This window comes from Ziziphus jujuba, chromosome 9 (assembly GCF_031755915.1).
Source record: "Ziziphus jujuba cultivar Dongzao chromosome 9, ASM3175591v1".
NCBI classification, from domain to species: Eukaryota; Viridiplantae; Streptophyta; class Magnoliopsida; order Rosales; family Rhamnaceae; genus Ziziphus; species Ziziphus jujuba.
Window position 1 is genome coordinate 7,608,457 of NC_083387.1, and position 23,964 is coordinate 7,632,420.

The 23,964-nt window shown below is 33.3% G+C and overlaps 4 protein-coding genes across 5 annotated transcripts; 1 reads left to right on the top strand and 3 right to left on the bottom strand.

Annotated features, from left to right (window-relative positions):
- Positions 1–1,039: 1,039 nt before the first annotated feature.
- Positions 1,040–2,991, bottom strand: LOC107426636 (uncharacterized). The gene is made up of 4 exons (XM_016036869.4): positions 2,639–2,991; positions 2,328–2,534; positions 1,596–1,769; positions 1,040–1,436 (listed from the first exon to the last, which is right to left on the bottom strand). The coding sequence occupies exons 1-4, from the start codon at positions 2,642–2,644 to the stop codon at positions 1,383–1,385; spliced, it is 441 nt and encodes a 146-aa protein (XP_015892355.1). The 5' UTR covers positions 2,645–2,991; the 3' UTR covers positions 1,040–1,382.
- Positions 2,992–6,799: 3,808 nt separating this feature from the next.
- On the top strand, positions 6,800–7,099 carry LOC107426649 (putative lipid-transfer protein DIR1). The gene has a single exon (XM_025077695.2). The coding sequence runs from the start codon at positions 6,800–6,802 to the stop codon at positions 7,097–7,099; it is 300 nt and encodes a 99-aa protein (XP_024933463.1).
- Positions 7,100–9,770: 2,671 nt separating this feature from the next.
- Positions 9,771–11,414, bottom strand: LOC107426557 (uncharacterized protein At5g48480). Its single transcript, XM_016036768.4, has 2 exons — positions 10,986–11,414; positions 9,771–10,362 (listed from the first exon to the last, which is right to left on the bottom strand). The coding sequence occupies exons 1-2, from the start codon at positions 11,258–11,260 to the stop codon at positions 10,137–10,139; spliced, it is 501 nt and encodes a 166-aa protein (XP_015892254.1). The 5' UTR covers positions 11,261–11,414; the 3' UTR covers positions 9,771–10,136.
- Positions 11,415–13,070: 1,656 nt separating this feature from the next.
- LOC107426765 (dynamin-related protein 3A) lies at positions 13,071–22,345 on the bottom strand. 2 transcript variants are annotated; one of them, XM_016037036.4, is made up of 20 exons: positions 21,709–22,345; positions 20,683–20,965; positions 20,577–20,605; positions 20,353–20,454; positions 19,688–19,756; positions 19,541–19,600; positions 19,208–19,321; positions 18,803–18,851; positions 18,567–18,676; positions 17,565–17,657; positions 17,309–17,401; positions 17,088–17,225; positions 16,318–16,431; positions 16,112–16,207; positions 15,878–15,920; positions 15,239–15,384; positions 15,006–15,152; positions 14,317–14,369; positions 14,059–14,158; positions 13,071–13,501 (listed from the first exon to the last, which is right to left on the bottom strand). In XM_016037036.4, the coding sequence occupies exons 1-20, from the start codon at positions 22,087–22,089 to the stop codon at positions 13,238–13,240; spliced, it is 2,484 nt and encodes an 827-aa protein (XP_015892522.1). In that variant the 5' UTR covers positions 22,090–22,345; the 3' UTR covers positions 13,071–13,237. The 2 variants fall into 2 exon arrangements, with proteins under 2 accessions (XP_015892522.1, XP_015892521.1); XM_016037035.4 differs by having other exon boundaries at positions 15,866–15,920.
- Between the last annotated feature and the right edge of the window lie 1,619 nt (positions 22,346–23,964).

Consider the following 23,964-nt stretch of genomic DNA (forward strand, 5'->3'; position numbering starts at 1 on the left):
TTAAGATTCATTATAGGTAGAATTTTTTTCTTGGGTATTGGAAGGGAATGACCAAAACTAATAATTTTTCTACTAATTAATCATCATATCGTTTATTATAAATACTGAATTACTAAGTTAAAATATTAAAAGGCGAAACGTAAACTTTGTTACATGAGCATAGAAAGCATGCAAACATTAGGCAACTCATTTTTAATCCTTTTTCTTTCTTTCTAAATTTCTTTTTATGCTTGTTCTACAGTCCGTGATTTTGAAAATGTTTCAATAGTAAACGCGTTACCATCTTTTTCTCTTTTTTCTTTATCCCACATGCATTTCCTACCTTAGAGAACAGCCTAACCCATGTCTTTGTTTAATTTAAACGCATCAAAAATGATAAAATTCCCATGCCCTGCAATAATCGTTAAAGAATATTACACACTTGAATTTAAAACTTTTAATTTCTATCATTTATGAATTATGATGAAAAAATCTCTCTGACTTTGAATGTGTTTTGAACTTGGACCTGGACCTCTCTTTTCTATATTTTTACAAAATTGCTGAATAATAATTAATAGTGACTTTTTTTAAAAAAAATTATTATTAGATAACCGATTCAACTGCTCACCTAAAGAGAATCAATTACCTAGTCCTATTGTTTTTTTTTTTTCCCTTTTTTTTTTTTGGTATTATTATTGTACATTTTTTGTTAATAGCTTTTCCTTAATTCTCTTTTGTTCCTCGTGGGCCATTAGGCGCAATCAAGTCTGATTTATTTAATAAAAAATTAATGGGGAAAGACGAGGAGAATTTTCTCACTAATTGGCACTTGACAGTTTCTTTTTTCTTTTTCCCCTTTTTCTTGAAATAAAAAAAAAAAGGTATATTAAAAGAGAAAACATTCATAGTACCCCACATGAGGTCCTTTTGATTTATGATCCTTTATGCAATTCTTTCTAACCCATCCATGACCACACACCACATGTCTTTAACCTTTCTTTTTCTTTTCCATTTTTTCCCACAAAAGAAAAAGATGAATATGCAAAAATTGAACCCCACATGAAAATTAACCCATTTCTTCTTTTTTCGCAAAAACTTTTACAACAATTGATCATGAGAGTTCCAACCAACACTGCCCTCTTCCTCATGTCATTAATAAATATATATATATCCAAATTACAGAGCCCAAAGCACTACCAAACAAAGAAAAGGAAAGGGTAAAATAATAGGTAATTAACTATAATCTCACTCCTTACAACATGGAATGAGATTATAGTGAGAATTTTCTTGGACTTCCTCTACGTCCTAGCGATAGGGATACATATACATAAGCCGCCTTCTCATATATGTACTTAGTCCTGTATATATATATATATATATTATAATCTGGCTGGCTCACAGCTTCAAGCAATACAAGTAGGCAATAAACAGCTTGAAAAGAACCCCAGCCCTCTCTTCTGCACCCACAAATAATCAAAAGAAAACTCTGGTGAAAGGTGGAAAAAAGTATTAAAAAGTTGGTGCAAGTTTGAACTGAAAAAAGCGAAATATGATATGCTTGTATAGCTAGAAAATATACTTTTATGTAGAAAAAAAGAGAGAAATCAGAAACCCACCTTTTTGTGTTTAGCAAAGAGGGACTCCGGTGAGATCTTGTAGAGATCTTCATCCACAGGTTTTGGTGTTGGCCTGTGAACAGGAAGAGGGCTTGGTGGTTCTTTTACGACGTCGTCGTCGCTAACCCAATTTTGGTTCTTAGCTTCTTTGACATGAGGCTGACGAAGTTTTGTCTGCAACCAATAGAAAAGAAACAACACAAATTCATTCATGATCTCCACCCCCCAATTCCTTCATCAATCATCATAATCAATATTTTCAGCTATATATGTATTTTTTATCCTCATGCATTGATTAAATTTCGTCGTCACGTGCCATTAGGTATGGTAAAAAGAGCTGTGTACCATTATTAAAGGAAAAGCACTTGTTAAAAAAAGAAAAAAAAAGTTAATCACGCAAAATGTCTACCATATGCTTTATTATCATTCCTTCATTACTAAAGCTCTAATACATAACTTTTCCGTTTATCAATGTACTAATTCATCTTTTGGTGCATGATTTGTATCTTAGCCAGAATCTCTCTTTTTTCTTCTCTCTTTCTTTTGGATAAAATCATGTCGAGCACTTTCGAGAAGGAAATATACTCTGCATATCTATTTTCAAGCTAGCTTAGCTTTTTTCCATTTAGAACCAATAGCAAATAGTTTATACGCAACATTTTAAATATCGTTAAATTTTTAGCAAAGGTAAAAGAAAGAGCAAAATGGAAAAATGGGTGTATTTTAGCATACCCTTCTGCGAGGAACAACGATCATGGCGGGTGTAACAACGTCATTCTCGTATAAATCCCCTGTTACGTACAAATCGCGGTCTTCAGACTCAGAGTAACTGTAACGAAGAAGCCCAGCTTGTCTGGCTGACTCAAAACACTGAGTAAATGGAAGATCTTCATTCCAATCCCAGCTCCCAAATGCCGGAACATGTGTTCTCCCGTAGTCCTATACTCGGGAAAAAAAAACCAAACCTTTAACATGTTAATGGCTCATAACCAAAAAGAACAAGACCAAGAAGAAAAAGAAGAAGATAGTGTGGTCCTAATTACCTCCATTAAAGAAGATTGGTTGAAGAAAATTGACTATGTGAGAAGCTCAAATAGAGAAGAAAAATATATATTCTCTTTCTTCGGTTTCTTTTACTTGTTGCTTTGCCTATGGCTTAGGTTGTGAAGAGTAAGCGTGGGTTTATAACAAATTTTAAAAGGAGAGAGAGAGAGAGTGTGTGTGTGTGTAGGGTTAAAGTAGGGAGGGTGTGGTTGTGGGGATCCAAAGTAAAAGCAATGGAAAAATGGTAATGGTGAAAAGAAAGTAACCCAGATAATGAAGTTTCACAGTAGCAGACAACAGAGAGACAAATAGGTGAGGTGAGGTAGAGAAGGGCAGAGAGAGGTTTTTCTTTTTGCTTTCGCTTTTGGTTTCTTTTCAAATTCTATCTTTAGCTTTTATCAGGGTCTTTGCTTTGCCTGTTTTGTCTGTCATTTTCATTATATTATATTTTCAGAAAAAGAAAATGTATATTCCAAAGCTTGACAAAGCCTATATATTTGCTTTTGCTTCTTTCTCGGGCCTAAATTCTTCAATCTCGAAGTAAAGCAATTAATTTTGAGTGATGCTTTATTTATGTTTTTCTTTTTTCTATCTTTATTATAATTTTAATCCCCACACGCGTACCCGAGTGAACTTGGTGCTTTGTGCAGCACTTATTCCAAACCACAGTTTTGAAAAAAAAAAAAAAATCATTTAATTTGGTTTAAGAAATGTCAGATTTTTTTTTTTTAGGGTCAGTACTGAGGTCAACTTAAACAGTGTGCATCAGCATAGCATGTTGAGTTTTCAGTCTTAAAGTTTCAAACTTGCAGGTTTGTATCAGACATGGTTCAGTATCAGGGATACGGAATTGTTTTTTGTTTATTATTTTATAAAATTATAAAAATACAAAAAATTTAACAGTTTCTACCCATGATGAAGACAATTGAAGACAAGGTGTGGCTTCAGTCTATATTGGATTTTGAACTAAGTTTTTTAAAATATGGCCTAGTTGGATAACTATATTAACTGTGATGGGTTATATATATGTTTTTTAATCTTTTCCTAACTTGTCATTAACTTGTCGGAATGTGTGTATATATTATCTATTACCAAGGAATATATATATATATAGATAATATGTAAATTATATCCTAATATATTAATGATTTATATAATAGTAAAAAAAAAAAAAAAATACCAAAAAGACAGACTTGTATAATAGTAAAGCTTATAGAGTTTGATCCCGGTTATTTGTCTTCTGGTTGGAACTTGCAAAATTAGCAGAGAGCAATGCCCCAGTAACCAAGTCAAGAATTTTCACTCTTTTGTCGCGATTCTACTCAATTTTTTCTTTTTTTAAAAAAACTTTGCTAAAGGGCTCCGAGTTGTCACAAAAATTACAGCGTAAAAGGGGCTATTGCTGAGATTCTTGAATCTTTGTTCACTCAAAAGATTGAATTATTTGGCTGGTTTAGAAAGAAAAACGATCCCAACCCATCTATCGGATTATTCAGGAAAAAAAAAAAAAAAAAAGCATCATCTTTTGGATCTTTATGATCATCACCTGCTTTGTTCTATGGATATGTTCAATAAATACTCTGTTTATTAAAAATCAACAATGGTGTTACAAAAGATAAAAATAAAAATTAACAATGAATTAACACAACGTGGTCACACTGAAAGATCTAAATGAAAATCTTAATGAAACTCGGCTTTTTAATTAAAGACATGCCCATTGGAATTCTAGTGAGTGCTAGTTAGCTTTAGATATATATATATATAGTCTTTTACAAAGAGATATATTAAAAACTAGTGCACAATATTAGATTATTAATTATTCCTACTATTTCTCCTCCAAGTTAGCTTATTAGGTGCACCAAAGAGATTATTGGGTTACAGAATAGAGGAAGCTGTTTTTAAGGTTAAAAGGTGGTCTAATTATGAAAATCAAAAAGCAGTAGCTTTTCCATATCAGAGCAAGACATAGTCCTATGTGCAATCGGAATGAAGAAAAAAGTGAGGGGTTTCAAGTCAAATGATACGCCGTTTTGTTTCTCAGAAGATTGAGTGGGTGTGAGAGAGATTTGGAACCAGTTTCAAGACTTCATTCTTCCACCTTCTTCAACCTACCAAAATATAAAAAAAGAAGTTTTATTTTAAGGAATATCAGAAAGGCTTCTTGTGAATGCGACTGTTCATCATATGTGGTAGAACTAAAATTAGGTCTTCTTGGTGCTTGCAAACTATCAAGAATAGAACAAATAAAAATAAAAAATCCATGCAAAATTTGTAAAATGTACATAGAGATAAAGGCATCAGGTTTAAGCTTTAAGCGGCAATGTTTATTTTATTTCGCATGGTCTATATATATGGTTTTGTTTTGTTTTGTTTTTTTTTTTTTTTTTTTTTTTTTTTTTTTTTTTTGAAATAGCCTTATATATAGTTATGAATTCGAATTAAATTAACATTATTTAGTTTGAAAGAGCAGAACTTTTTTTTTTTTTTTTGGGTGCTAAGAACCAGAGCATGTACTTTAAATAGATAGATTTTTTTTTCCTTTTTTGGTAAATTATAAATAGATAGATGTGTCACTACTCCTGAAGAGTACCTGTATCTGCACTGAAGGTTACCTTATTTTGTATCATTTATCAACAAAACAAAGTAAAGAAAGCAGAACATCTTAAAGTTTATTCATTTTCTAGCTTTTTTTGTTTCGTTTGTTTGTTTTTTTTAGGTGAATAAATGTTTTCTAGTTAGTACCTAGTAGTGTTTGGCTCATGCATCATAATGAAAACTATACATAGAGGGGGGAAAAAGATTTACCTCTTGTAGATTTACCAAATATTTTGATCTTCAAAATATATTCGTATTTTTTTTTTTTTTTTTTTTTTTTTTTTGCTATGCTTCAAAATATATTCGTTGGGTTTTTAGAGAAATATACAAATGATACTATAAAATTTCCTTAACTAAAATCTTCATTATTTTCTCTACAGAAAAAAAAAAAGGGAAATAATAGGATTCTGATTGCAGACCTCTTTTCTTGTTTGTTTAACTTTTCTGATGCTGGAAGTGGATGAAATGTCATATTCCTGGTAGATAATTTAATTTCCCTTTTTCTCTGTTTGTTTGTGGCAGAGGTTGGCATCTCTTATGTAAGCTTAAAGCTCCGTCTGCTCCCACCTTGTCTCTTATCCTCAGTTCCTGCTGTAAACACTTAATTGCCTTTTTTCTTGTTTGGTGACTATGGAATAAATGCTTACTATACATTAAATTATACTGGTCGAAGATTATATTATTCTTCAATTTGGATAACAACATATTCACCAAAAAAAGAAAAAAATTGGATAACTACACCATGAAAACTAATTAGATAAAGTAGAAGCAATTCAATTCATACGGCAATTTGGATAATTGCCTTTTTTCTTGTTTGGTGACTATGGAATAAATGCTTACTATACATTAAATTATACTGGTCGAAGATTATATTATTCTTCAATTTGGATAACAACATATTCACCAAAAAAAGAAAAAAATTGGATAACTACACCATGAAAACTAATTAGATAAAGTAGAAGCAATTCAATTCATACGGTAATAGTATGTAAACATTCTTTTTTGTTTAATGTTTTTTGATGTGAAACTATCATCACAGATTTCACTTCAAAAATTCTCTTTGAAATGACTCCATACTTGAAGCTCACATGCAGGAATATATATATCTTTTAACAAAAGTACACTCTGGCCCATCAATGGTCAAAAGAATTAATGTCAATTCCTTTGGAAAAACATGGACTTCACATAACCGACTCAAAATCCAATATACTTGGCAAGAATTACTGGGCAAATTCACTACCATCCATAATCCATAAATCTTCCAAATTTCAACTAACTCAGGAAAAAAAGACAACCCACAATAATTGGTCAAGTTACTGTGTGCTCTGCTTTCGGCTCTTGCAATACCCATCAACAAAATCCAATTGCCAGTTTAGTACTAAATATTAAACTATTGGAAACAAAGTTTACAAAACCACCCCGTGAACCATAATACAGCCAAATTCCTATTCACGGGTTTCCAAACATGTGGTTCCTAACATTCCCATATATCCCCTATATAAAGCCAAGCACATCTTTCCTGATCACTCAGAAGAAACTGTATCAAAAACTGAAAATTGGGATCAATGGAGATGGGAAAGAAACTGTTGGTTATGGCGTTGGCCATTTTGGCCTTGTTTGAAGGGTCAAGAGCTTTGGACCTGTGTAACATGAGCCAGGATGGTCTAACTGCTTGCAAACCGTCAGTGACACAACCTAACCCAACTGACCCAACCTCGGACTGTTGCAAGGCACTGTCAGGGGCTGATTTAACATGCTTATGTTCTTACAAGAACTCTGCGTTATTGCCTGCTCTTGGCATTGATCCTGGTCTTGCCATGGGACTTCCTGTCAAGTGCAATCTCACTCCTCCTTCTGAGTGCTAATAATTTAGAAAAAAAAGGTCTTCTTCTTATACCATTTATAGTTTACTTATATGTATGTACCAAGTTAAAAATTTTCTTTGATTTTGCAAAACCATGGGATTTAACTTTTTTGCTGGCTTTCTTTTCTTACTGTCTTTCAGGTGCTTGAGGAGGCTTGCTCTTTGTGGTTGCACTAAAATATTTCTAATGTTGAATGATTTGTAGCTAAGAAAATGTTGTTGTATGTTCTTGGCAATTGTTATTTCTATGATGTTATATGTGTTATTCCTATTGAGAACTTTTAATTTGGGTTTTTATAAAATATCATTAAAGCTATAATTATCCGTTACTATAGTAATTGATCTTCCATAATGCAAGTTTATATTTAAATCAGATAAAGAGATTCTATAATGTGTTGGCATAACATATATAATCTTTTACTAATTTAGAAAAAATTATGTATGCTGCATCTAACTAACTTCTCATCTATCCTAGTGATAGAACGAAATCAAGTGTTGCTTTCTTTTTCTTAACGTCGAAAGAGGAATTGAAAAATAGAAGAAGGCCAACAGTACTATACAGTTCTTCACCGAAGAAGAAAGGGAAAGAGGAGTGGTAAGGAAAGAACAATAAATATGAATCATAACTGGAAATTCTATAAGTAATATATGGAACTAAAATTAATAAAAAATAGTATTTTTTTAATTATTACAATAATTAATCGATATCTCGAAGTCGTTATCTCCTAGGAATAGGTGTGAGAAATTATTGGACAATCGACATCTTGAAAATTTATTTGCAGACTGTGTATGGCTTGGGATATAGAACAACCCCACAACAAATACGCAGCTTCATTCGGTAATTGGGCCCAACTTTTCTATCAAACGTGGTCTTTTGGATAATTGGGCTCAAAGTCTTCGACACATTATTTTGCCTAGATGCAGTTAATTATAAAAAAAATATATAATATAGAAAGAGAGAGGATTATTACTAAAAAAAATAAAATAGAGAGAGAGAGAGAGAGGATTAGAAAATTCGATCTTTGGTGTCCCACGGACCTTGAAATGTCATTTTCTTTTCTTTCTTCTTCTTCTTCTTTTTTTTTTTTTTTTTTTTTCGTTTTTGTTGGTTACCCTGATATTTTATTAGATTCAACATCTTTATGGTTCATAATACTTTTTATTTTTTTGAGACAAGGAGGTAAATATCTTAAGGAGGAATCGTTACATTAGGATATTTTTGAAGCCACAGGGGACTGTTCTAGTCAAATAGTGAGAGAAACAAGGTCAAGAGACGTTCTAGCTAAACAATGAACAATCTTATTAGACGATCTGCGAATCAAGCTTAAAGAAAAATAATTAAATCTCTGAAACTGCCTCGTCACTGCATCCAAAATGACACACTCAGCAAGCAAGCAGTCTTGAAAATTTTGAATCATCTGTTCTGAACTTGTAAACAATCAATTTTTTTATTTTTTATTTTTAAGACATGGGTGTAAATGGTACACAATGAACCAAACTCAATTAAAAAAAAAAAAAACAAAAAAACAAAAAAGAAAATCTCACGTAAAAATATTAAATGAAAGAAACATTTTTACCATGGCACAACAATATTGTCTACAAAATCAAACAAGTAGTAAGAAATAAAATTGACATGAAAGACAATACATCGCAGAGAACACTGCAAAATATTCACATTTACATGCGGCCCCTAACGGCCCCCACAACCGATAAAAAAGAAAAAAGAAAAAAAGGGACATTTAGTCATCTCTAAAAAATTGACATTTAACGGACCCAACTCCCTTGGCAAAACCCAAATAAACATTTTAGCTTGGGCCTGTACAACAAGACGTTATGTTAGAAACCTCAAAAACAATAATACACATTAAATTAAAACAATAAATGCTGCCAATAAAACACACCAACAACAACTCTTAATTCTCAGCAATGCCCTTCCCGAGTCTCTCCTATTCACTGCTCACGAGATTCCCCACCCACGCTCCGTGTCTCTCCCTCAAGTTTCCAACCTCCCATTCCCATACACCCTCCTCTTCTCTCTTGGAGAGCTTTGCTTTGCTGGGGACCACCACAATGTTCCCCACCTCTACTCAATCGCCACGATTTTCTAGATTTCTTTTTTAATCCCTTTTTTTAACCCGATCTTCCATCCTTTAATACACGCGTGTCAATTACTCACTGGCTTTGGTGTTCCACCAACATCAAAAGTCCAAGTCCTCCTATTCCTCCTAACTTTCTTTTTCATCATCCGTTAAAAAAAAAAAAAAACTAGTAACCGAGAGAGTGCAAAAGCCAATTTCTCGTTTGCCCGAAAAATCCTTGAAAGGCATTATATTTATTAATTCATATTTTTCATAAAACAAATATAAAAATATTTCAAACATCAAAAGCAACGCAATATCATGGTACGAGGCACACCAACTCAAACCACCACCGAAATGACTACTCAATACACATCCAACCATCAAGCATTCTACAGCCATTCAAAAATTCAATTATACCCCATTATTTATCATCTTCTCCACAAATTAATTAATTTTGTTTCACTCGCCCCACGGAGCATGGAAGAGGGCCGTTATCATTAGCCAGCTTCCGGATAAAAAAATTATTAATTACTAAGATTAATGTAAGAACAAAAAGAAAAATGAACAAAATTATTAATTACTAGATTAATGTAAGAACAAAAAGAAAAATATAGATAATAAAAAACTAGAATTATAGTGGATAGAAATAACGTAGTCAAAGGACCAACAGCTGTCGGTTAATGATATCACAAAGTTAAGCTTGTTTCCGATTTTTCAAAATGACCGAGAGACCGTATCAAAATACTCAATAGTAAGCCTAATTCCCCCCTACTATAATCACCTAATCCTGACAGCTAGAACCTTTTTTTTTTTTTTCTTTGGCTGATACTCTGAGGTCCCACCACTTGATAATCCAAAAAGATTTAAAAAAAAAAAAAAAACATAAACCCAAAAACACAGTGAAAATCAGATCAGATTCTTCATCATATTGATCCTCTGCCCCCAATCCGATGGTTTCTAAGCTTCCACGTTGGCAGCACACTTCTTGCTTGGAGAGCAGAAGAGCCAGACAAAGCCGTACGGATCATTGACCTTCCCGACGCGCCCACCGCAGCACGCGCCGTCACCTTCAGCGATTTCACCCTCCACAACGCCTCCGGCGCTCACGGCCTTCGCAACAGCACCCTCCACGTCCTCAGTCTCCAGACACAGCACAATCCCACCGCTTCCACCACTCTTCACACTGGAATCGAATAAACAAAAATAATTACCAAAGCAAGAACGTATTAGAAACACGACGAGCGCGTGTAATATAAATTAAATTCCAACTACAAAATAAAACAAGAAAATACGCAGTTTCAGAGACCAACTAAAAGAGCGATGGTAAACGAAGGAACAGTTCAGATAAAAGACAAACAAAATCACAGATCTACTACTAGAGCAAAGTCCAAATCAAACTTATTAATAATATCAATAATAATAATAATACTAAAAATAATATGGCATACTAAAAGCCCTCGTGGAGACTTATCAGGTGCTAAACGAACAATATTATAAGCGAACAATATTATAAATACTTGGAGAACAGAACGAGGTTTTTTTCTTTGCGAAAAAGTAAACTGCTACATGTACAACCTATCTTAATCTCTCTCTATTAAACACCGAAGCAGAACACTCAGTTTTAGACTTAACACTCAGATAATGCACAAATAAAGAAGAGGAGGAAACAAACTTAGACGCTAGGGAATGATAATGATCTAAACGAACACTTGGAGCTTCATATACCTCAGATACATGCAGATCTAAAAGAATACAACTATATATGCACAGAGAAAGTCATACACAAAAGGGGGAAGAAAAACGTACGGAGCAGAGGAGTCATCAGCAACAAGGTCAGAGACGAGAAAGGAGAAGCCAGCTAGCTTCAGCTCAGCTGAGAGGATGAGAGGAATTTCTTGCTCGGCCTTGCGCTTTGAGTGCGTGGAACGGGAAACTTCCTCAGCACCAAAGGCAGACTTGTAGAACTGAACGGCGTCGTTTGCCTTGGGCGCCTCCACAAAAAGCTGCGGCTTCACAGCGGTGAACACCACGGCTGCCACGGTCTTCTCCGCTCCTCCATTCTGTACCTCCTGATCCGCCATTGACTCTTGTCTTAGAGCGTTGAAGGCAAAGGTTTTGAAGAGAAAGGAAAACGAAGAAAAAACACAGAGAAAGTGTATTAACCCTAGGAAAGAGAAGACAAAAAGGCAAAAGGAAATGGATAAAAATCAAAATGGCGTGGGATTTGGAGTGGGGTTGTGGTAGGGGGTACTTATAGAGAGAGGCGGGGAAGCGCAACCGTTTCTGGCCTGTGAGGATATAACGGGTATAAAAAATGGATGGAAAATGGCCCTCGGCTTTGGTACAAATTTACGAATGATACCCCTTCCCAATTCTTAAATGCCTTTGCCGTGTCACGCACTCAAACCAATTTGTTATGGTACGGGTCACAACTCCAAGTGACTAACCAGTTTCCATTTCCTTCTCTGCCTACGTGGATTGTGGGTTTTTCTTTTCTTTTTTTTTTCTTTTTTTTTTTTTTTGTTTGTGAATATAGATTTTTGGCTTCTTTTCTTTTTTTTTTTCTTTTTTTTTTGGGCATTAAAGTATATAAAATTAAACCGCCTCCTAGCCACTAGAATAGCATTTTTCTTTTCTTTTCTTTTCTTTTTCAAACTTGAGTAAAATTTAATATGCAAAATTAGAACGAAACTTGAAACTATTAGATCAATAAGAAATGAGCTAATATATATTTTCTTACTATCTGAACAGCATATAAAGCTTCAATCTATTTACTATTTTCATTTTTTTTTTTGTTGTTACTTTTATCCCATTACTTTTTTTAAGTTTTTTTTTTTTTTTTTGGTCGTAGTTTGATGAATGCTGAATGCTGAATATTCATATATTTCTAATTTGATTTTGTTTGTTCAAATATTTTAATTTGGGCCAAAAAAATTATATGATCATTTGTTAAATTTATTTTTTTTATATTAGTTCAAAAGAAATATAATAAATTGAAAAATAAAATATAGGTTGGACCCGATAGCTCGAATACTTTAATTTGGATGTATCCGTTTAAGATGGTACAAGGATGAAGTATTTATAGAAAAGGTTGGGGCATTTTGGTAAAAGAGCAACAGAGCGGCGGATAATTTTATAAGTATATAATCCATATTGACCCGTCTGGGGTCTGACAAACGAATCAGGAGAGGTCTGGTTTGGATTTAAGAGATTTTGGCACTATCCGAGCGAGGGTTCTCTACTTGTCATTGTCTAATTTTTACTATTTCTCTCTCCTTATCTGGGCATTGGTGGTTTAACAAACTTTTTAAATCTAATTACTCCATTCTTTTCTTAGTCCAAAATGAAAATAAATAAATAACAAATAAAAGTTGACCCGAGCTCCTCGCTTGACCGGGCAGACCTGACCTCCTTTTGCTTAAACTAACCAACCAGCCATGTACAATATTTAATGGGCTACCAGTTTCAGAATCCGAGGATCACCGGCCAGATTCGAGATGACACAATTGCATTTGCGATTTTCATGTTTTGCTGTTTTTTTCTTTTGGTTAACTGTCTATTACTTTTTCGTAAAAATATATATATATATATAGAGTTAGTGCGACTGCATTTAGAAGCTCACAGATACAAGAACTATACAACAAACCCAAAATTAAGCAAATGAGACCAATGTGAATCAGCCGACCAGTGCGTGAACGCTAGCTTTTTATCAAACGAATTGCAAAAGCAAGACACAAGCAAGAACAAAATTTGCAGTTCACTTCTTTGGTTCCCGATTACAAATGAGACAAAATGGGTAAGCATGGGTAAGCGGTCATCTAAGCCTTGTGAGGAAAAAAAAATAAAAATAAAAAAATAATATTAACCATCGGCTATTTATATCAGTGGACAAAACGAATATATCTATATATTGAAGAAAATTAAAACCCAACAAACACTTTGGATGGCAGAATTCCAACACCTCCAAAGCTGAGAGCTGGAAAGAGAAATTTAATGAATATAATGCTTCCATGTTGTTATAAAGGCGCTTCAAACCAAAGAAATTTAAATAATTGAGTTTACAGATCAACACTTGGGTAGAATCCGCGTCCACTCCCATTAGAATCTGCATTAGCATATGGAATGTGAAGCTCCCCAGAGTGCGATGACTTGCGGGACCTCAGATTCTTAGGAGACGATGTATAAGAATCACTGGAACCACTAGTGGAATACAGTGATGATGTAGGTAGTCCATGGATTTTTGGCAACCCTGTTGTATCAGCAGCTCCCAAGCTGTAACCTTTCTCGACTGTTTCAGCTTCCAAAGGCAATTCATCCAATGTCTACCAACACAATGAAAATAGTAAAAGTAATGAATTTCACAAATAAAAATCTGCTTAGTGTTCATATGGAGTGATTTAGAAACATCTAAAACCGCCTGCAAGAAGACAAATGCACTTTATATAGTGTTTGCCTGAAAACATGAAAGCACTTTTCATTGCTATTGGTTCTAAGAAATTACCTATTTGGCGAGATTATGGAAGAAGCACCTCTTAGGTGATTCCTTATAAACCACTTTCTAATCTATAAGTACTAGAAAAGCATAATGCAGTGCACATGAAACCAATAGTCAGAACCTAAGAAATTAATGTGCAAAAAATGTTCCTACAGGACGCTTAGACATGCAAGAAATGGTTTTAAGTCCTAATGTCACTTGATCAAAAATGTCCAAGCATTACAAGGTAATCTATGCACTCAATACATTTACTCATCCATGGACCACATGCACAGACGACATGGATCAATTCTTAATTTAGAGCCAAGTGGATACGTGCAAGGTCAAGTAGTACTGATAAGTGATTCAAGCAACTGTACATATTATGAAATCAAAAAAACTTACTCGAAAAGCCTGTTGGAGAACTCGGAGTGTTTCCCGAGTGCGCTTTCTCTTCATTGCAACCTCATCAGGTTCTTGCAACATTTCTTCAAAAAGATTCTCTCTGTTCAGGAATATATAAATATTAACAGGGAAATATATGTATATATATTTATAAATAAATAGCATAACCAAATGTTAACAAGGAGTGCAAAATAAAAGACAAAAATGCATGCAGAATTTTTTGGAAAATCAGCAATAGGAAGACTGCCTTTTTCTCACCTATAAAGCTTCTTAATGAAAACATTGTGTAACTCACGCTTCGTGTGGTTCACCTGGATGAGTCATTTATAAAAGTTAACGTTAAAAAAAAAAAACAGAAATTAAAAAAAAAAGAAAAAAAGAAAAAAAGAAATTGAAATGCAAAAGGTTCAGATCTGTATAATTACTATACTGCTGCAAAGACAATGATTAAAACAACAGCCTACACATCCATAAACATTGTAGAGAAGTAAAATAAAAAGCGACACGGGTACTAATTTAAAAGTTTTTTGATGCAACTCATGCTGTAAGTTGCATCTATGAATGTACACAATAGGATGTGCAAGTTAAACATGAATTGAACAATCTTCCATTAAGCAAAAACATACATATACTTGCATGGCACAATATGCAATGTAACTGTTTAATATGGTTCCACGGGTCCAAGAATCGTACTACCCTGATTAATAAAATATTGCAACACAAATCCAGTTTCATAAATTGACAGAGGAATGCACTGCATGAGGCAATTGAAGGTTGTCACTCGAATAATGTTTCATATTTGCAGTTGTTATGCAATTAACACGGCCATTTTATGCTGTGATACTTTGTGATTTTTGCAAATTCCAATAATATGATAATGAAAAGATGAATAAACAAATAGATAACAGGAGATACTTTTAATGGATATCACAGGGATTCAACATTACCAAGAAATGCATAATTGCTTTAGGTACAGAGTCCTCAATATTCTTCCTGACAATATCATAGTATGACCTCAGCAGCAGTTTAGTAACCGCAATTTCGATTGCTTCCTGCTCTGAATGGCTTTCTGGCGGCCTCAAGATAGGTGGGGGCTTTAAAAAAGAATGTTAAGGTAAGGATTAAGAAATAATTAATTACGTGAGAGATTAGACAAGCCAAACCAAAACCCAAATCGTACCTCTCTCAAATGGATCATAGACAAGGATTGCTCCACATTGTTGATATGTTCATTATACGCCTTGTTTGTTGAGCTCTCTTTAACAGTCGTACGGTCAACCCCACCAAAAATTGATGAAATCCCCCAAGTTGAGCTGCTGGTGTTTCCTGATTATCGATGAACAAGCACAAATATAAGTATGTCTAGTCTGAATATATTCAATCACAAACTAATGCAAAAATATTTAAATAACATAAAATTAAATTCCTTTGAAGAAGAAGCAGAAGAAAAGAGTTGGCATAAGTTAGTTATCCCCCAAAAAAAAGATTTATTTATTTATTTTTATTTTAAAAAAAAAGGCATGGAATTAAGTCAGATTATACCACTCTCAGCAATGCACCTAACCCACCCCCAATGCCCCCAAAAGAAAAAAAAGGAAAAAAAAAAAAAAGAAAAGAAAAAGAATAATCAATGAAAAAAGATGAAGTATTAGAACTAGCACTATCAATATCAGCAGCTTATCACGCATTGCAGTTCTTCCAATGATGCCCTAGGTGAGTAATAATCAGCAAAATTGTATTCCAAATAATGTTAGTTTAGATATAGTATCAATAATGCATAATAAGTTAAAATTAGTTAACTTATTACGTAATGTTTTACCGGAGGATGTAACTTTTTCACCATCTGCCACAGGTCGAACAGCCTGATAGTTATCCAAGGAGAATAGATAGAAGGAATTAGACTAGGATTAGTAGCAACCAATAATTGCAAATTTAAACTTGTTCGATCCTATAACAATTGCAAAATGAAACTACAGAGATTATGTCAATAACCGAACAGAAGCTGCTTTATTTAACAGAGCCTGCACCCAGCATGAAAAATAACTTCCATTACCTGATCAGTCACCATTCCATTTGCTTGTCTAGCAAAAATTGCTCGAGATTTCGAACTTCTTTCAGATGTTGGGGCCTTGTCAGGCTCTCCACCATCCTAATTGAGGCAAACATGAAAAAGGAAAATTAAAATTGAGGAATACAACCGATTGCAAAAGTAAGCAATAAATACTAAACTTATAAAAGTTGAGTACAGGACGCACATACCTTCTGCCTGGAAAGAGCCAAAGGAATCCGAGAGGACTTGACTTGTTGCAATGCAATTTCAACAGCCTTACTCCCACCAACAAAATTTGGATGTGAAGTATTTATGTAGTCCATCTGCAAATCAAGTCGTTAATGAAGTTAGACAGCCAATTTCAAAACATAGATCAGAATCAAACACCGATTTCCTAACTTCCAAAAAGAAGTTCACATGGTAAAAAATTATAAGAAACCCCATAAAGCAGGAAATTTGTCAGACTGGAGGCAATATAAATAACTCCATTCTAGCAATGATCAGGAGTTCATGACAACTGTGCATTGATAGAAAAGAACAACAATGAACTTTGTCCAAGTTTCTAATTACTGTCATATTAAAAATATTGATTATAATAATTTCATAAAAATCCACGGTAATACCAAAACATATATGTAGTATATTACAATTTATTATTTACATGCTAATCACAATGGAAGATGCAAAATGCTGAAAGACGAAGGCGGTCTGTAATACATGAGTGTAAGAAAATATAACAATGCAGTAGAAAGGATGAAAGATTGGTCAAGACAATACAGTAGGCAAGAAGAGCAACCTAAAAACACTAATGGAAAGAAGTCCAAACAGCAAGAACAACATCTGATAACTCTAAAATAACTTTGCTACTATTTTACAAGATATTATGAGTGACATATGGTTTCAGCATGTCGTTTGAGCCGATTACATGGTCTAATAAATAACAACAATATAATTCAATTGTCTTCATGTTTATACGTACCTCCATTTCGACTATGTGGCCAATCATTGTTTCTGAGGGTTCAAGACCCTCACGCAAGAAGTTTCCTATAACTTCATCCATACGCTTTCTCAGGACAGGAAAACGCTGCAATTCATTTGTTAGGCAGCGATGGCTAATCTGAACAGACAAGAATTATTAGAAAACCAGATTAAGCATATAAGAGCAATATGAACACAAAAAATGCCCAAGACCTTTCTTACCTTTATCAACTCATCATATATGAATCTAGCACACTGAAGGCTTGGATCTAACAAGCGAGCTATTTGTCTTCGAATAAGAACTTCAAATGGCACCTAAATGCAAAGGTCAGCATCAATAACATTAGGCATGAAATTTTAATTACAAACTTCAGTGAGAAGAAAATGAATGACAAGATAATGCAATTAAACAATTTACATTTTTCAAATATATGTTGCTGGAAAAAACCAAAATGAAAAAGAATACATTAAGACCTACTTCAGGTACAAATAATGCGGATTTAGGGCCAGTTGCATTCTGAATGGCAGTTCGAATATCATCATCTGTCAAGTCCTCACAAGGATCTACCTCCTGCATGACAGCTTAAATTGAATTAAATATAATCCATCGATGGACAATCCAAAATCACTGCTGTCTCCTATCTAAATTACCCATAATCAAATATATCATTGGAGCCAGAATCATAGTGTTACATTAAAAAGGTTATATATAGTAATATCAGGCAGGACAACTAAAGTCTTAGCACCCATATAACCTTCTCATACATTTTCCTCAACTTTTATTTTTCAGTCAACTAGAGCATCTTAGCACCTCCAACCAAGCCAAACATCAAGAAATTGTTTGAATGTTTAGAGAAAAGTACATCCCAACCAAGACAAACATCAAGAAATTGTTTGATTGTTTAGAGAAAAGTACATCCATGTTTAAGGTATATTGAAGGATGCTATGATTAAAGAAACTTGGACCTTTCCAATGGTTTCAGAACTGATACACCCTATATTTTCCATACATACACACACAAACCAACAGAAAAGCCAGTTTCTGATACACTAATTGAAAGCCAGCTACAAAGCTGCATCCACCATATCAATGTACAATATTAAGGTTGTAACTATACCAGAAAAGGGGATTTTCCCTTTTAAAATTTTTATTTTACAAGGTTCATCTTGTATCATTTTCCCAAACGTCGTTCAAAAAAGATGAGTAAATTTCCAGATCTTAGAAGTGTCTCCACTAGAAATTAAATTGACCACTAGCCTATAAGGCACAGAGTCACTGGAAAAATGAAGGCAAAATATAACATTGCTTAAAGACAAATCAACTATTCTTCAATTTATGTAACTATTTTCAATTTAAGTAACAATGAAAAGAAGCATAAAATATATGTCTCACTGATAAGCATTTCCAATAATATAGAATGTCAAACAAATTTAAAAAGTACTTCAAGAACAATGCAGGTAGAGTCTCATCAGCACTAACCTCTAAACTCTTCACAAAGATTGATTGAAAGATGTAGTGAATTCTTGCTCCACCAGATAGCTCAGATGTTGACATTTCTTCATTTTTCCCTTCCACCATTGATGAAAATGCTGTTCCAAGAAGAAAATTTGGAATACCATTCATCCACTTGAGATGGACAAAATACAGCTCAACATAAGAAATGCAAATGAATTAGAACATTCATTAGGATGACATAGATGGTACACCATATTTACCTTCGGAGAACTTTGAAAGAATGTTAAGAAGAAGAGCTCCCTGACCAGCCTGTTCATTGCAAAAGTTTGATAAATATGTACAATCAAAGAAAATATCAACCAGGAAAGCAGACAATCAGATCTCTGAGTATCAGCCAACATGTAAAATAATAGAATGAAGCCTCCAGCATAGGTGAAGACAAATACAAGCATACAGCGACAAGTGAGAAAATTAATTCACATTATACAACAACACGTTATCTGGTCAATATAGAGCCCTAGAAGTAGAACACTGAAGTAATTTGCAAATTTATAGATCCTCTATGGTTCATAAGACAAATCTAACATCATCACTCATGGAAAAATATATTATTTTATTGTGAAATAACTCCAATGAATAACATAGGAACCATCTAACTAACAAACCTTTGATTCTGTGATTTCCCCATAACTGGCATGCTCCTTGGCAACAGAAACCAATGCAGTACTTATACGTGACTTGAGCCCAGGAAGCACTTGCTTAATATGTTGTACTAGTATCTGCAAAACATATGCATAACCAGTTTCTCATTTATGAGGTCATCTTACCAATAAATTTGCCAAATTATCTCAATAATCCTAATTCAAAGATAAAACAGTATGTATTTATTGCATAGCATTGTGGGCCACTTGGGTAAATGGATATATGATAGCAGCTACTATGATAGTAATTTACCGTCTAGCAAGAGATTTAAAGACTAGATCCTACAAGTGATGTACCTGATTCAACTTCTTTGCCAATTGAGGAACACCACAACGTTCAGCTAGTCCATTATATACCTACATAACAGAAGAAATAATAAATGAAAAAAAAAAATTTTAACATGCCAAGGGATGTAAAGAAATCTAGGAAAAGAGAAATCATACAGGACGGCTGCGGAAAAATTTTTCTTCTGCCACAAGTGCATCCTTGATGCTCCTGTTGAGAATAATATCCTGTTTAAGGATAACAACAGAAAGGTCAATTAGAATCTAAAACTACCAATGAAATAGGTTTTCTTGCAAAAATATAATTCAAGTGTATAGTCACAAATTTAAAAAACTTTGAAAGCCACGTTAACATGATTAAATGCTGATTACATATTGGATTACTAATAAACTCCATAACTAGTATATGATTAAGCTCGGGAAGAGAAGGAAAAAAAAAATTATATACCCAAAAAAGCAAAATCTTAGCATACAACTGTTACTAAATGAATTTTTTTTTATAACATACTATTAAACAATCCAGATTTATACCAAATTAACTTTCTATAAATGTCTACATATATGGTGTTTTTTCTTAAATGTTATTAATACTAATAAATTCCATATTTCTGAGTGGTGTACACTTACTAAATTAGCAACAAAATTATATCCACATGTACCAAATGTAACCAATAAAACCTAAGGCCATGGTTCATCTTGCATTTATGTGATACGAACTGTATAATCCAACATTTAATCTCCAACATGCAGAGGAATCAACCTGCTTAAAGAAAAGCCAACTCCATCACTTCCTTTTATTTTCATTCCCACGTATACAATCTTACCTCCTGACTACGATTCACAACACCTATATAACCAAGTCGCAGGGGAATCACTTTTCCAAGCAACAGATTCCGAGCATCTGTACCTCTGTCCATAATATCTAACTGGCCTCCACCAAAAAAAACAAAAAACAAAAGGCCCAAACTTCATCAGGATTGAAACAACTTCTAAAAATTACCGGTATTCTGAAACATATAAAAGAATCCAAGGGAAGAAAATATTACACCTTCGTGATTACGCCAATGGTTCTCAGACCTGCCAAAAAGAAACTTACCCTTATTATTAACTTTACCCAATATCAATTCACCAAAAATATTGAGAGCACAACTTACCATCAGGATCTGCATTTCCTGCAATCTGAAGAGCATCAGAGTTTGCTAAATCAGAATTTGCTGGTGTAACAGCCAGAATTAAACAGCTCGAAACTTTAATGTAAGACATGATCATTGTTCTGATCCGCGCTTCAATATCAGAGGGCTGGTCACCAACAGGAACTTTTGTTATACCAGGCAAATCCACCAAAGTGATGTCAAGAACATTTGGTGAAAATATCTTCAATCGAATCTGCTTGTCTGATACACCTTTATTTCCTCCAGCTTCCCTATCTGTCTCAGCCTGTGTCGATTTCAATTAATATGTTGGGCTACATTGTTATACAATAAAGGTAAAACTAAAAATCACATATCTAATCAACTGGTTCTCAAATTTGTTAAAATCGTTAGGAACTCGTACAACAGCAAAAAGATAAATAGATAACATTACCACAAAGTAAGTTTTTCCCTCTAAGCTGAGTGAAGAAGCGACTAATAAATAATACAAACAAGAGAAATCAAAATTTTTATCTCCCTTACAATCCGCTCAGTCTATTGCCCACAAGAAATAAATAAAACAAAATTATACGTGTATATATATATATATAGGATTTATACTTCGTATTTCTTCCTATATCTAGGTTAAGAAAATGCAGACACCAAGTAAAGCATTTTTCGTTTCCCTTCGTTCTCCATATTGACTTCATTACGAATCTAAACTTATTTCAGAGAGAATTTCATTGATTCCAAGAGATGGTTTCCTCTACTTTCTTCACTATTCTGAGCCAAAGATTTTGATCTCATTAAAGCATAATATACAGATTTCATTATTTGCGATGTTTTAGACTTGTGCTAAAACAGTAGAGTCATAACTAACTAAGACTCTTGCCCGTGACGAACCGAAACACTAAAACAAAGATTGAACAGAGATAAATTGTACGATCACACAATAAAAGTCTCTTTTCTCTTTTTGAAATTCCCAAGAGAAAAAAGTTTAAAAAGCTAATCGTAAATCCAATAAAACACACTTTGGCATCGAAAGCTCACCTGAATTTCCCTCCGAATCTCAGAGAAATCGTAGAATCGCTTCCCTGGCAAGTGAAGGAACTCGCCGTACTCCTCGTCGGTCCCATCGGGATTTCTCTTGGTCTGAAGGAGCTGAAGGACCAGCGGCCGCCGTGTACAGATATCGGAACCCCTTGGCAAGAAGTCGCGTCCGACGAGGGCCTCGAGCACGCTTGACTTGCCGCTACTCTGACTGCCAACAACGGCAACTTGAGGAAGCTCGATTGTGGATTGGCTGCCGAGCTGTGCGAATATGTCTTGAAGCTTATTCACTATCGGGATCACAGAGTTGCCTAGCGGCGCAGCTGAGGATGACATAGAAAAAGAAGGCGGCGATGCTGCTACCGCCTGATCGTCGGCCATGGATGGGACCTCGGTGGAAAAATCTAGGGTTTTTGGCAATGAGAGAGTGTGTAAAGTTCTGCGAGAGACTTGAAAAGGTAAAAAAAATTTAAACAGAGAGAGAGAGAGAGAGAGAGACGGAGGGATGGGTTTGGCTTTTGATTTTTGTGATTGGAGATTTTGAGTTTCAGAGCATTTTGGAGGTGTGGGGCTCCCTTGGGCTATGAGTGCGGAGCAAGGTAAACCATGCACCAACGCCCAAGAAATAATTTCTTTCTTTTATGATATTTTAGCAAATTAATAAATAATACAAAACAGCTTTGTGTGTGTATATATATATATATATATATATTATATTCATGTAAATGTAAATGTTATGATATGGACTTCGTTTTTATATAACAGTATTGGTCATAATTTTTTCAGAAATCACATGAAAAATATTTGTGAATGTGGAACTCAAATAATTATATAAAATATATTTACTTAAATAAAGGAAAAAAATCTACTTAATATTTAATTTATACAATACATTAACTATTTTTTTTAGTTTTTTACTGGAATAATTTTTAATGTGGTATTAGTTTTGATTAAGAGCTATACCAATTTTTTTTTTTGGCTGCTTTGTTTTCTATAATTTAAAAAAAAAACATTTTATATATATGCAATATTTTTTACTTACAAAAAATTAAATCATAATTTAAAATTTAATTTAATTTTCTTCTTGATATTTGTTTTAAAAAACACCGATTTAGATTAATAAAATGCATTAACCATTGTTTTTAGTTCTTTACTGTCATAATTTTTATATGGAATTAATAAAAATTTCCATATAGAGAAACTGCACCAAATTTCTTATTATTGTTATGTTTTCTAAAGTTTAAAAACTTTTTTAAAAACAAAAATTGTTTTTTCAGCAATCCCGCAACAATAATAATTAGAGTAACCAAAAAATTTTTATTATGGTATAATTACATATATGATTCGGGATCCTAATTATATTATAATATTTTTATTCTTATAAAATTCGTAATTAAAAGTCAGTATATATAAAGGTCTAAATTGTTATTTTACACGTCAAATTATTTTACATGTATATTTTTTTTTCTTTTTTATTTTACACGTCAAATTATTTTACATGTATATTTTTTTCTTTCTCTTCCAAATTTTCATTGGAACTCCAACTTTCTATAATCATAGATATTGATATAATATTCCACATTTTTTTTAACGGTGAAAAATATTATCCCTATTATTTGGTAGTGACAAAAAGCACTCCTAGAAAACTTTTTTTTTTTTTTTTTTTTAACGACGAATAAGGCTGCACAATCTTTACTATTGATTTTTTTGCATCAATAGTTACGCGAGGAAAACAAAAGTGATTCACCAAGAAAATAGAAAACAAAAGGGAGGTAATGTAAATCAAGACTGAGCATAAAGAAAACCGACATGAGTCATGGCGTTTTGTAAGTTTTTTCTAATGTCATGCTCGAAATGATGTATGGAATTAAAAAAAAAAAAAAAAAAAGTGAGTAGACGAAGAGTTAGTTTTTTTAATAAATCTAAACTGATAAAAAAATTATTAAAATTTTAATATTCATAATTTGATAATTTTTAAATAATTTATCTATTTATATATATAAAATAATTTTAATTTAATACTATTAAAAAACTATTAGATAATTAAATATTAAAATTTTGATTAAAAAAATTTGATATTTGTAGCATTATGTTTTTTTTTTATATATATAGTTTCCTAGTTATAACCATTTTTTGTTCTTTTTATGTAAAATTAAGAACTAATCATAGAAGATACATGTTAATGATAGCATATTACATTTCAGTTTCACATCATATATTTGGGATATTAACCACTGTTCGAATCATAAAGTTGAT